The sequence below is a fragment of the Antennarius striatus genome, chromosome 19, assembly GCF_040054535.1.
Source record: "Antennarius striatus isolate MH-2024 chromosome 19, ASM4005453v1, whole genome shotgun sequence".
NCBI classification, from domain to species: Eukaryota; Metazoa; Chordata; class Actinopteri; order Lophiiformes; family Antennariidae; genus Antennarius; species Antennarius striatus.
This window is the reverse complement of record NC_090794.1, coordinates 18,455,994-18,469,378: the sequence shown is the minus strand read 5'-3', so window position 1 is coordinate 18,469,378 and position 13,385 is coordinate 18,455,994. Positions and strand designations below refer to the sequence as shown.

Here is a 13,385-nt window from a genome sequence, read left to right as displayed (position 1 = left end):
AGATGAGGGTGGACGGGTGTCGGTGTGGTTCTGGACATCCAGGTGAGGGTGGACGGGTGTTGGGGTGGTTCTGGGGGTCCAGGTGAGGGTGGACGGGTGTCGGTGTGGTTCTGGACATCCAGGTGAGGGTGGACGGGTGTCGGTGTGGTTCTGGGGGTCCAGGTGAGGGTGGACAGGTGTCGGTGTGGTTCTGGGGGTCCAGGTGAGGGTGGACGGGTGTCGGTGTAGTTCTGGGGGTCCAGATGAGGGTGGACGGGTGTCGGTGTGGTTCTGGACATCCAGGTGAGGGTGGACGGGTGTTGGGGTGGTTCTGGGGGTCCAGGTGAGGGCGGAGCCCCACTGGGGAATTCCCTGAAGCCACAGTGATGGACTCAGACGTTATGGATGAACTCATCACTGATTCGCTGACATGAGTGTCATTCATCATCACTGCCTGATCACTATTTGCTGCAGCAGGGATGGGGGGACTGCCGGAGCAGTTGGGGGGCGGCGGCTCCGGCCCCGTGGACGGGACGCCCGGTGTGTCTGCGGGTGGGAGAGGAGATGGAATCACTGATGGGGGCTATTACGTTGGTGTAGGTGACCGTCTGGTTCTGTTGGTGGTGGTGGGGGGGGGACACGGCCGACGTGGGAGGAGGGAGAGGCAGAAAATCAGTGAGGGAGAGCTCAGGTTAGGATTAGGATTAGACAGTGGTGAGGACAGTCATGATGGATTAGAGACAGTGGTGATGGATTAGAGACAGTGGTGATGGATTAGAGACAGTGGTGATGGATTAGAGACAGTGGTGATGGATTAGAGACAGTGGTGATGGATTAGAGACAGTGGTGATGGATTAGAGACAGTGGTGATTGATTAGAGACAGTGGTGATGGATTAGAGACAGTGGTGATGGATTAGAGACAGTGGTGATTGATTAGAGACAGTGGTGATGGATTAGAGACAGTGGTGATGGATTAGAGACAGTGGTGATGGATTAGAGACAGTGGTGATGGATTAGAGACAGTGGTGATGGATTAGAGACAGTGGTGATGGATTAGAGACAGTGGTGATTGATTAGAGACAGTGGTGATGGATTAGAGACAGTGGTGATGGATTAGAGACAGTGGTGATGGATTAGAGACAGTGGTGATGGATTAGAGACAGTGGTGATGGATTAGAGACAGTGGTGATGGATTAGAGACAGTGGTGATGGATTAGAGACAATGGTGATTGATTAGAGACAGTGGTGATGGATTAGAGACAGTGGTGATGGATTAGAGACAGTGGTGATTGATTAGAGACAGTGGTGATGGATTAGAGACAGTGGTGATGGATTAGAGACAGTGGTGATGGATTAGAGACAGTGGTGATGGATTAGAGACAGTGGTGATGGATTAGAGACAGTGGTGATGGATTAGAGACAGTGGTGATGGATTAGAGACAGTGGTGATGGATTAGAGACAGTGGTGATGGATTAGAGACAGTGGTGATGGATTAGAGACAGTGGTGATGGATTAGAGACAGTGGTGATGGATTAGAGACAGTGGTGATGGATTAGAGACAGTGGTGATGGATCAGAGACAGTGGTGATGGATCAGAGACAGTGGTGATGGATCAGAGACAGTGGTGATGGATTAGAGACAGTGGTGATGGATTAGAGACAGTGGTGATGGATTAGAGACAGTGGTGATGGATCAGAGACAGTGGTGGTGGATTAGAGACAGTGGTGATTGATCAGAGACAGTGGTGATGGATTAGAGACAGTGGTGATGGATTAGAGACAGTGGTGATGGATTAGAGACAGTGGTGATGGATTAGAGACAGTGGTGATGGATTAGAGACAGTGGTGATTGATTAGAGACAGTGGTGATGGATTAGAGACAGTGGTGATGGATTAGAGACAGTGGTGATGGATCAGAGACAGTGGTGATGGATCAGAGACAGTGGTGATGGATTAGAGACAGTGGTGATGGATTAGAGACAGTGGTGATGGATCAGAGACAGTGGTGATGGATCAGAGACAGTGGTGATGGATTAGAGACAGTGGTGATGGATTAGAGACAGTGGTGATTGATTAGAGACAGTGGTGATGGATTAGAGACAGTGGTGATGGATTAGAGACAGTGGTGATGGATCAGAGACAGTGGTGATGGATCAGAGACAGTGGTGATGGATTAGAGACAGTGGTGATGGATTAGAGACAGTGGTGATGGATCAGAGACAGTCGTGATGGATCAGAGACAGTGGTGATGGATCAGAGACAGTGGTGATGGATCAGAGACAGTGGTGATGGATCAGAGACAGTGGTGTCTGTATTTTATACACAGTTTTATTAAACCACCTTTCTGAGAGTGAAACTCAAGAACCCGGTCAGAACTCAGACTGAAGAACCTTCTGACCAGCTGCTTCCTGCCAGTAAGAAGCTGGACTGAACAAAGTGTTTGTGTGTCTGTCAGGTCAGTCTGGTGTCCCTCAGTAAGACGACCCTGGGGGGGACATCTCTCCAAACACGACGTAGAGGCAAAAAAAAGCTTCACAAAAAGGAGGGAGAAGCTGGAAAGATGTTTGTCTCGTAAAAGAGAACCTCAAAAAATGAGGTCACTACTTTATCTTTCAAATAAAAATATCCAAAACAAACACAAAGGTGACACAAAGCCATGCCCCACAGACGGGGGGGGGGGGGCATGCAGCCACTGGCAGCAGATTCACCTCCACACTGACAGTCCCTGAACAACGGGTCTGTGGGTGGGGGGTCAGCCCTCGTCCAGCTGGTGTCTCTCCACCCCTGACACCGTTTGGCTGTCTCTGACTAGCAGCCTTTGACCACATGCAGACGGGCGGGGGACGGACGGTCAGACGGACGGACGGACGCTCGTTTGGGCCCCAACAGGAGAGCAGGTCCTTCAGTAGACACGAGTACAAAGGAAACCATGGGAAATATTTGTTACATCCGTTAACTGAGGAAAGGAAGAGGAAGAAAAGGTAAGATCATGTGTAGGTAAATGTCGTTGTCCAGCAGTAGTACCAGCTGTAGTACTAGCAGTAGTACCAGCAGTAGTACTAGCAGTAGTATTTACAATCCAAACCTAATGAAAGGATGTTCAGTTCACCAGGATTTAACTAATAAATATCTCTTCGGTGTTTGAAGTTTGACTTGATCATGTCATAAAGATCTTATATTTATTCACTAATCGTAATAATGTGCTAATAATTTAGTAAATCAAAATAAATATTCTGGTGAAATTAGTTACAATAATACAAAAAACAACAAGGGCTTAGAAAAATGTCTGCAGGGAGGAGGTATCTAGACTGTCATGCCAGGTCTTGTGAAGAAAGCCTGCCTGTATCAATCATTGATTATCAGCTCTCTGATCAAACTACACACATATTTGTTGTTTACATGTGAGGAGCACAAAAAGACAGAGTGGTTGAAATTAGAATTTCATTTTAAAAAATGGATTTGCTCTTGTCTGCGTTGATGTAACAGTTCTTTACTTAGTTCCTGACTAGTTAATCAGAAATGTGTGGAGCTGGAAGTAATTATATCTGAGAGATTATTAAAGACTAAATATATATATATATATATATATATATATATATATATATATATATATATATATATATATATATATAATAACAACACTCCCAGAAAATGAATATATTGTCTGAAAAAACATTCAAATTCATTTTCATTTATTTTTCTTAAACTTGAGTTTCAGTGTAATCGTTCATTTCATTGCTTGACTTTGTCAGAAATACTCGTAGTTCGTCCCTTTAAACCCACCCGCCTGCATGTCACCTACGTAGGCCTCTCTGCAATGAACATTCAGTCTTCCATCAACAAAGAGGTCTTCATCCCTCATGATGAGAGGATGCTGGTGGCAGTAGAGGTGCAGAGGAGGAAGAGGAAGAGGAAGAGGATGTCCTTCCTGCCTCCTGGAGCCAGACGAGACTGCACCACCTTCATCTGTGTTTCAGGTCCAGCTTCATTTTCATAGGTCCAGTCTGTCTGTCACAGGCTACACACACACACACACACACACACACACACACACACACACACACACACACACACACACACACACACACACACACACACACACACACACTGGGTACAGTTATATATCTGTGACGGATGAATTTTGATTAAGTTCCTTTATGGCACCATTTACCTTCTCTCTTTTACCTGAAGCATCCATAATTTACTAAGTAAAAGGAAGATATATACCATCTAAAGTAACTTTGTTGTTGGCTATCAAATCAGTGTTGTGCTTCTGCTTTGGTATACGAGTGGCTTCACAACCAAATTTAATAAAACTGAATCTTTTAAAAACAGTTAATCAACACACAAAATTCTTTTGTCAGTCACTGAAATGCATTTATATTCTTCTCCATGTTAACAACAGAATGTTAATAAACAGAGAAGGTTTTTTACCGCGTACTGACGGGATTTTTTTGTGCTCAGTCTGTCAACCAGAGGTGACGACGAAGCCGCGTCAGCTCCTCATCACAAAGATAAAGCAGTTTGTCGGCTCCTCCTCCTTCACCAGGAGGTCCCAGTGGAACGTGGAGCAGCTCAGGCAGGTCAACGGCATCCATCCCCAGAAGGTCAGCAGCATTCACTCTGGTCCGGTAGCAGTTCACTACATTTGGTGAAGACGATGAGAGTCTCGTGGGACAAGACAATGTCATCAGTTATCATCAGTTTCATCTTCCTGTTTTCTGTTCCTCCAGGACAGCCCAGAGTTTGATCTGGTGTTTGACAACACTGTCGACCAATGGGTGGCCAGGTCATCAGCAGAGAAATGTCTCTTTGTCCACATCCTGTACCATGCTTGCCAGACCTACTGCAAAGGGAAGGCAGGGTCGCTGATGAAGGCTGGGGGGCTGGACCACGTGGGCCGTAAGGGGAGTCAGTGTGCTCAGCTGGTCCAGGAGGATCCTGCTGAAAGCACACCAGACTCTACAGCCATAAACGTGAAGTCTAAACGCAAGAGCTCTGCTCCTCCCAGACAGCCCGAGTTCATTAACTGTCAGTCCAAACTCACTACAGGTAGTACAAAAACTGGAGTTTGTGGCACGAGGGGTCATCTTGTTCACGTGTGAATGAACTGAGCTACAATGGATTTGTCTTGTTTTTCCAGACTCCAGAACCGTGACCCTGCTCATCTACCGCTGCAAAGTCTACCTGGATCGAATCAAAGACAGGAGGGTTTTCAATCAAACATCACCAGGTGGAGGTAGGGCTGATGGAGTACCTGAGTCATTTCACATTAACCAGCCAGTAAGTCGCTGATGCCCCACACCTATTGATCACTGAGCGTTTTAAATTTCATTTGCTGGGAGTCAGTGTTCAACACACTCAGCCAAACCACCGCGTCTTCATCATGTCCAAACCATCAACTGTCCAGATAAAAATAATGGACAAATTACTGAACCGCCACCTTATCGTGGTGACGGAGTTTGAGGGCCCTAATAGTCCTAGGACCTGTTGCCACAGGAGATCCTGGTAGGATCCAGATCCACTACTTGTGGATCTGGAGAAGGCGTTCGGTATTTTTTGGTGAGTGCTTTGGGAGTGCGGGGTGAACCTAAAGAGTGGCTGGACACACCCTTAGAGACAGGGTGAGGAGCTCCGTCACCAGGGAGGAGCTGGGAGGAGAGCCGCTGCTCCCCCACCTCCAGCGGAGCCAGCTGAGGTGGTTCAGTGGAAGCGACTCAACCCCAACCCTAGAATGACAACCAACGGTCAGACTGTGATGAAGTGACCATCATGAACAGCAGCAAAGGCTGATTTCTATTTTTCAAATCCCTGACACCAGATGGGGGTCATCGATCACCACTTTGTGTGACACATGCAGAGTATTGAATTTTGACCATGTGCCGGTGACATGGGGGGGCTGGATCTTGTATTGTATGTTCATTTGTAGTGATGTGATGTAACCATGTGCATGCTGCTGCTTCAGACACGATCTGACATTTATTGCAATTGAATCACGTTAAACTAGTTAACCGAGATAAACTGAAAAACGAGCAGCAGTTCGACACCGAACACTGAATGTGGGAGACAGGAGCCTGCATGTCAGCTGTGGTACAACACATAAGGTAAAAACAAAACACAGTTGTAAAAGACTTAATTCAGATTGTTGTGACGAGTACTTATGAATTCTTTGCTTAAGCTGACATTAGTAATACCAATTATCATTAACTAAAAAAATAATCACAACATCAAACTATAATGGAGATTACAAAGTGGACGGACTGAGACGAGATGCACAAACGGAAAAATGTTGCTGCTCAAGACAATGAAGATATTCCCTCATTCTACAGAAATGTCCACATTTGGACTTTTTCAAATGTTTATTTTTACAATATTTAAACGTAGGTGATAGTTATTACGTCCTGCTTCAAAGCGGTGATGTACTGTAATGTCGGTGTTCCTGTGTTCGTCCACCAAACATCTTCACAACCTGCAGATAGAAAACAGGGAGCAAAAGGGATGAAAATGAGGCGATGACCTTGACCTTAAGAAAACTAGGTCAAGGTCAAAGTTCAGCTTTTGTACACTCAGGAACCGGATAAGATAGAAAGACGAGGGAGAAGGCCAGTGTGGGTAAGACTATAGATCAAAGCTAGTGCTTCGATCAATGACAGTAGGTCAGAGCACTAGCTTTGATCTTTGACCTATGACAGTAGGTCAGGGTGAAATTTTGAATTCAGGGTTAGCGGGATGTTGTAGTCTCTGACCGCATTGGTTCTTGTTATATTCGTTGTTGAATTTAAGACTACCCGTAAATGACAGCTTGTTTTTTGTGCATTAATCTATGTGCTGTCTTTTCATTGCTGGATTGTTGATTTTTTAAAAATAATTGTGTTATTCACTGTTTATTCACGTGAACTGAGTTTTGACCCTGTGGAACACCAGCGTTAACGTGTTACGTTCAGGCTGACCACACATGCATGAGTGATTTATGGATCAATCAACTGAATCATCAGCTCTGTGTTCTTCAGCTCAGTTAATGTGTCAGATGTTAAAACAAATCAGGCTCATTATTATTATTATTATTGTTGTTATTATTATTATTATTATTATTATTATTATTATTATTATTATTATTATTATTATTATTATTATTATTATTATTATTATTATTATTATCATTATTATTATTATTATTATTATTATTATTATTATTATTATTATTATTATTATTATTATTATTATCATTATTATTATTATTATTATTATTATTATTATTATTATTATTATTATTATTATTATTATTATTATTATTATTATCATCATTATTATTATTATTATTATTATCATTATTATTATTATTATTATTATTATTATTATTATTATTATCATTATTATTATTATTATTATTATTATCATTATTATTATTATTATTATTATTATTATTATTATTATTATTATTATTATTATTATTATTATTACAATGCACAAACATTTACTGTAGAGGTAAATATCTCAGTCAAGCTTCCAGTAAAACATGAACCAAGCATTATGTGTTTGTTAGATATTATAAAAATAAATCAAATTGAAATAAATGAATCTGAAAAACAGCCAGAGTTGGATTAGTTGTGTCAGCTGGATGATCTAAAGGACACACCTGTCTGAGTACCCCTTGTGTCGCCCCCATGATGTATGTTTAGTCGTGAGATGTACTGGTCCAGCGTCTGTCGTCTATCAACATCACACAAACAGAAGAATCAGCTTTATTCAGGAGGAATTACTGGAGCTCCTTTTTGGTGAGCCCAATTAGAAACTTGTAAGGGGACGGTGCTTTGCTCAAGGGCACCTCAGCAGTGCTGCGGGGGTTAGCTGACACCTCTCCACTGAACTGGTCCCCCCCCTGGCCCCAGTGGTCTGAGCTACTGCTGCCCCGACAGGATCTTCAGGTCAATCTAAGGCTGGTTAGAGCTGAGGGAGTCTTTCTCTGGGACTTCAGATGTTCATTAGGGAACTTTCTCATGTTCATATTATGGGATACAAAACAAACATCCTGCCACAGATTGTCAGCCTACCATTACTGTGTGCTGCTCTGAGTCCACAGCTCTTGTTTCTGTCCAGACGCCCTCCTCTCTGTGTATTGTCCTCACTGCCTGCACCTCTCGGCTGCAGAAAGGCCTCTTTGTAAAGCAGCGGTCAGATGACAGGAGACTGGTTCATTTTCTGGGACATCCGTTCAATAGCGAGCCTTTGGACAGGGACCGTGACACCATTGAACCAGCCAGTAGGAATAGTGTCATGATTGGAAGACATCCCAGACTGCAGCCAGATTCCAGGTTACATTTGAACAATACAGTACTGCAGTGTGAATTCAATAGGGATGTTGTCTAGACGGTCTGGGCAAACCTGTTGTCACAGGTGTGAAATACTGTATGCCTTCCTGCCCCGGTGACTTCTATTCAGTTCAATGTATTCATAAGGCACCGAGTCACAGCGTAGTTTGATCAAAGTATTGTTGATTATTATTATTGATCAAGAGCAACAATTTCTCACGTTGAATTGAAAAGGACAAAGATTCCATATAAGAAGTGACATTAGTGAAATGAGCTAATGAGATATGAATGAATAGAGAGGTAGAGGTAGAGGGAGAGGAGAGCTTTCATAAGAACTCAGTTTGTTCCACTGATCAAACATCATCACTTTATCTTTTTCACACTTGGAAGTCTAACCCTCTAATCCAGAGAAAGGTATCTTAAAGACCATACAATGTGGGATTATTCTGGTCTTCACATGCTTTGAGTGTTTGTAGCACCGTTATCAGATCAGGATGTTGTTCTTGATGGTCCCTAAAAAATGAATATTTACTCACAAATTGCCCAAATTTTCCTTTGAGGCCGTTAAAGAATTTGCAGTGGACAGAGTTTTGCCCTACGTCAGTATCTCCTTGATTTCTTCCTTTCAAAGTACTTCTGATAGAACTCAGTGGGAGGTGAGAAAGAGGGGGGGGGGGTCCATTGGTTCAGCACAGGAGCCTTTTTTCAGTAACCTGTTTGCATTGAGTATTTATGTAAACTTGTCACTGCGGGACAAACGTGTGGACTCAGCGTCGTGTTCAGTCGTGTGCTGGAGGTAGAGAAACATACGTCAGTGTTTACGGCTGAACAGCACAGAGTTAGTAGATTTCATTCATGCATTCATTCGTTCGTTCGTTCGTTTTCTTGAAGATTTGTGTGTAAAGCAGTGTAACGTCTACACGCCAGTGGGAGGAGCCAGTGGAAGTTGTAGAAAGCTGTGCTACAGAACTGTGTGCTCATTTAATCTTTATGTGATTTTTTGTTAACAATAAACTGAATTAGAAGAAAACATCTTCACTTTTTTACATGTTTTCTACACTTTGGGGGGGTGAAAAGGTCAGCGTGGACAGCGTGTGACATGGAGCAGTGTGGCTGAAGCGGTTCAGAGGATGAAGGTGTCTCTGGTGGGACGTGGGGACAGACTGACCCCAGCGGAGGACAAGACGGTGGAACTGATGCATAAAGCCCAGCAGTTAGCAGACGCCGCCCATAAGGTGACGTAAACACGTTGTTACTTCACAACAAACATCTCTATCGTTTATAGAAAGAAGAACAGACTGATATGTACTGCGTTATGTTTCCATTACAGCTGGCCCTGAAGTTCTCCAAATAGTCTGTTGGAGAATGAGTGGCCCCCTGGGGGGTACAGGAACTGATGTCCAGAACAGGGGCACTAACTATGTCTGAATCAGCCTGGGGGGTACTAAAACTGATGTCCAGAACAGGGGCACTAACTATGTCTGAATCAGCCTGGGGGGTACTAGAACTGATGTCCAGAACAGGGGCACTAGCTATGTCTGAGCGGGGGCAGCTAACTGTTGGTAACCTTCCAGTTTCTTGACTGTCACAGATTTTTTTTCCATAACAAAAAGATGTCGTTGATCCAGGTAAACAGGACTGAACAGGTTATTTCTTTGACATAACCTGTTGTTAACCGCAGCAGCGCGGTGACAACAGGAGCTCTGTGTTCCTGCAGCGATTCCAGAGGAGTTTGTGTCGGACGTGTTTCCCTCCTGGCCCCTCAGCGTGGGAGGGGCCAGGAGGCCCCTCGTGGAGGTGCTGATCTGAAAATGAAGTGTGGGGACGTCTTGAGGCGACACAGCTGAATGAATGTATTCTAAAGGCGTCTTCTTTTCATCCACCCCCCCACCTGAATTCATGAATGTTTCTGTGGAGAGCCCCCCCTCTAGTGGTGGCTCAGGGTTGACCAGGACAACGGTAGCTTCACTCAAACGACTTCTCTGGGTGATCCTGGCCTGTGGATGAAGAACCCTCCATACCATTAGACCCTGTTGGTACGTCTGAGGTTCATGAAACTAACCCAGTCAAGCAGCAGTGCATTGTGGGTGAACGTCACTGGTTCCTCCGGAGGGATCGATGGATCAGTGATGTCCTCAATGTGTTCATTTATGGATCATTTCAGCCGTATTCTATCAACTTCTAACCAACATGAGCGTTTTCCATTTGATTTTCATTTTTCATTTTATGCAGGAACAATAATCTGATCTTGTGCACCGTTTAAATATTCTGCTTACTGGCAAATTCCCTTCATTGTCATGACCGCTTCACCCGGGGAGCTGGAGCCTATCCCAGCTGGCTCAGGGCGTGAGGCAGGGGAAACTCCGGGTGCAACGCCAGTGCTCCGCGATATTGTCCAGAAAAATCCATGGAATTTATTGGAAATAATAGTTAAATTTTTTTATATAATTAGTTTCAAGTGCTTCTTTTTAAAAAATTGTGATTAAATTAATGTCTAATTACTTTCCTAGGAAATGTACCTGACTTTCACAGTGTCTGATGTGTCTCCACAGAGTGACTGAATGTGTTTGCATTAATGGATAAGTTTGTTCTGCTCTTTGTTGTCACCACTCAACATCCTTTAGTATGATGTATGTCTGTGTCTGTAACCCCCTGTCATGTAATCTAAGCTGTGTTCTGTCTGTTCCTGTCGGGTCCTGGACTCCTCTGAATGTCTCCTAGTTTGTCTGCTGTCTTCTGGTCTGTTCACGTCACATTGGATGTCTTGTTCAGCTAAATTAGTGTTGTTCATTGAGATATATTCCTTAGTGAGAAATGAGAGAGAGGCAGATCTGGAGAAGGTTGAAATATTATATTCCATCAAAACACAACATGTGTGCAGTGCTTTGTTAGAAATAAGGTGTTCAAGTCATTTAAAGTCAGTGGACTAAACGTTTGATAGTGTAAACAACTCTAACAGTGAACTTATTCTTGTCATTAAACCAATAAATTAAACCAATAAATGAGACTGAATCAACATTTTAACCAATGTCCTGATGTTTTATGCCAATTCATGATGACAACTATATCACCTGTTTTATAACTGTTGTCTTCCTCTGTACTGCTGAGCCACTGCTGCCCCCATGGATTAATGTATAATTCTGTTTACCTATAGATGGCTGGACCACAGTCCCGTCTTCCTGTGTTTTGAAGACAGAGGCTTGGAATTCATGACTAAAGCGTTTTTACATGTAAGGATTAAAGTAATTTAAAATGTGGTTGTCATGGGAGTCCATGGGACCAAACTGGATACGAGGGTAAAGGTGAACATATACCGTTCTGGATATTTTACAACAGAATGGACAATGGAATTTAAGAATAAGAATAATAATGAAACAAATTCTGGCCATGTTTCACACAATTAGGCTTCAAACCGACCAATTTGTTTAGAAATAAAAATATGTGTCTGTTTTTGGGGCAGCAGTAGCTCAGTGCACTGGGCCTTGGGCTGGGGACAATGGGGGTGGGGGGCAGTTAAAGGCTCGTGTGGACCCAAACCTACAGTGTGTGAACTGTTAGAGGGTTCAGTTCACCTGCAGACTACCAAGGCGCCACTGAGCAAGGCACCCCTCCCTGCCTCCCACTGTGTACATATTGCATGCCAACAGGTCACGTGTGTGTGTGTGTGTGTGTGTGTGTGTGTGTGTGTGTGTGTGTGTGTGTGTTTCAGTGGCTACATGTATTTGTTTAAAAACATATGGTAACCATGAGTGAAAAAAATAATTTTCCCTGAAGAAAGTACACTTCTTCTCCTATGAACACAAGTACACAAACCATTTCACATGCATGTTTTAGGTTTTATCGTAGTTTGTTGGGCTGAGGATTGCATTGCTGCTTTTTGCAGACGATGTGGTCCTGTTTCTATCATCAGCCTATGATCTGCAGCGCTGACCCGTCCGCTTTGGAGCCCCGAGTGAAGCGGATGAGGATCAGCACCTCCAAAGCTAGTGCTTTGATCTATGATCAATACGAAACAAAAGAACGGAAGAATGAATGAACAAACGAATGGACGGACAGACAAACATTGACAACTACAATACATCACCGCTTTCAAGCAGGATGTAATAGTCAGACGTGAAAAAGAAAATGCATTAACAACTGAACAGCGAAAGTAATGGTTGGCACTTCTGTAGCATTGAAAAGAACACAAACAACAGGATACTGAAAAATCAACTGGAAAAACTTAAAATGAAGCGTGTGGGATGTAAGGATGTATTCAATGTTTAATTTACTTTTTTTTGTTTTTTTGTTTTGTTTTTTCAGAGAAGTTGAGCACAGAATTGATGCGGGATGACATAGATCAGTGGTCCCCAACCCCTGGACCGTGGACCAGTACCGGTACGTGGGTCATTTGGTACCGGCCACACAGAAAAAAATTTTTTTTACATTACTATGTTTTATTTATTTCAGAATATGAGGGATGTTTTATTTTGAAAAATTACCCGATTCTCTGTTACATCCGTCTATGTCAGTGGTCCTCAACCACCGGGTCGCAACCCGGTACCTGGTCGCGGGACGTTAAGTACCGGGCGGCAAAGAAAGTTTGACTTTCTTTTTTTTTTTATTGATTACCAGTCTAAAGATGTTTTATTTTGTAAAGTAAATGCATGTCTTTGTCACTCTTGACAGGTCTTGGTCACGTCACAGGTTACCAGCCGTTACCCCTAAATTAAGCGCCCATAACTACTCCAGTGTTCTGGATTAAAGTTAAGGCAGATTATCCTGAGACCCTAAAAGTATCTTGATCCCTGCTTCCATTTCCAACCTCCTGTCTCTGTCAAGTGGGATTTTCTGCAGTGACCATAAAGAAAACCAAACTGGAGTAGACCGGACGTCCAGAACACTCTTCAGGTGTCATTGTCTCCGTTACCCCCAGATCAGAGGTCCCCCACCACTAATTCTCTTTATTGTAATTATTATTATTTGATTGACTTGTTCACCCTTTTATTGGAAATGATTAGCATTTGTCATATGTTGAATGAACTGATTGTAAGTCGCTATATTTCAAAATAAACCTCATCAATGCAGTCGCTTCAATGGAGTTTTTAATTTTTTTT

General features: G+C 43.2%; 1 protein-coding gene across 3 annotated transcripts; it reads left to right on the top strand.

Annotated features, from left to right (window-relative positions):
* The first annotated feature begins 2,728 nt into the window (after positions 1-2,728).
* Positions 2,729-13,278, top strand: LOC137612975 (syntaxin-binding protein 6-like). 3 transcript variants are annotated; one of them, XR_011038894.1, is made up of 9 exons: positions 2,729-2,961; positions 3,787-3,957; positions 4,445-4,587; positions 4,714-5,032; positions 5,124-5,219; positions 9,367-9,524; positions 11,444-11,519; positions 12,592-12,666; positions 12,958-13,278. XR_011038894.1 is itself a non-coding variant. In XM_068341715.1 (7 exons), exons 2-7 carry the CDS (start codon positions 3,798-3,800, stop codon positions 9,641-9,643), a joined length of 900 nt encoding a protein of 299 aa, XP_068197816.1. In that variant the 5' UTR covers positions 2,729-2,961; positions 3,787-3,797; the 3' UTR covers positions 9,644-9,783. The 3 variants fall into 3 exon arrangements, 1 of the variants encoding a protein (XP_068197816.1); XR_011038895.1 differs by lacking the exon at positions 11,444-11,519; XM_068341715.1 differs by lacking the exons at positions 11,444-11,519; positions 12,592-12,666; positions 12,958-13,278 and adding an exon at positions 9,620-9,783.
* The last annotated feature ends 107 nt before the right edge of the window (positions 13,279-13,385 follow it).

Bases quoted from the DNA above. Each gene is read 5' to 3' on its own strand.
- LOC137612975 (XM_068341715.1), top strand. From the start codon at position 3,798: ATGAACATTCAGTCTTCCATCAACAAAGAGGTCTTCATCCCTCATGAT. The intron at 3,958-4,444 runs GTCCAGCTTCAT...TTTTGTGCTCAG, and splicing joins CACCTTCATCTGTGTTTCAG to TCTGTCAACCAGAGGTGACG. The intron at 5,220-9,366 runs GTAGGGCTGATG...GGGGGTGAAAAG, and splicing joins TCAAACATCACCAGGTGGAG to GTCAGCGTGGACAGCGTGTG.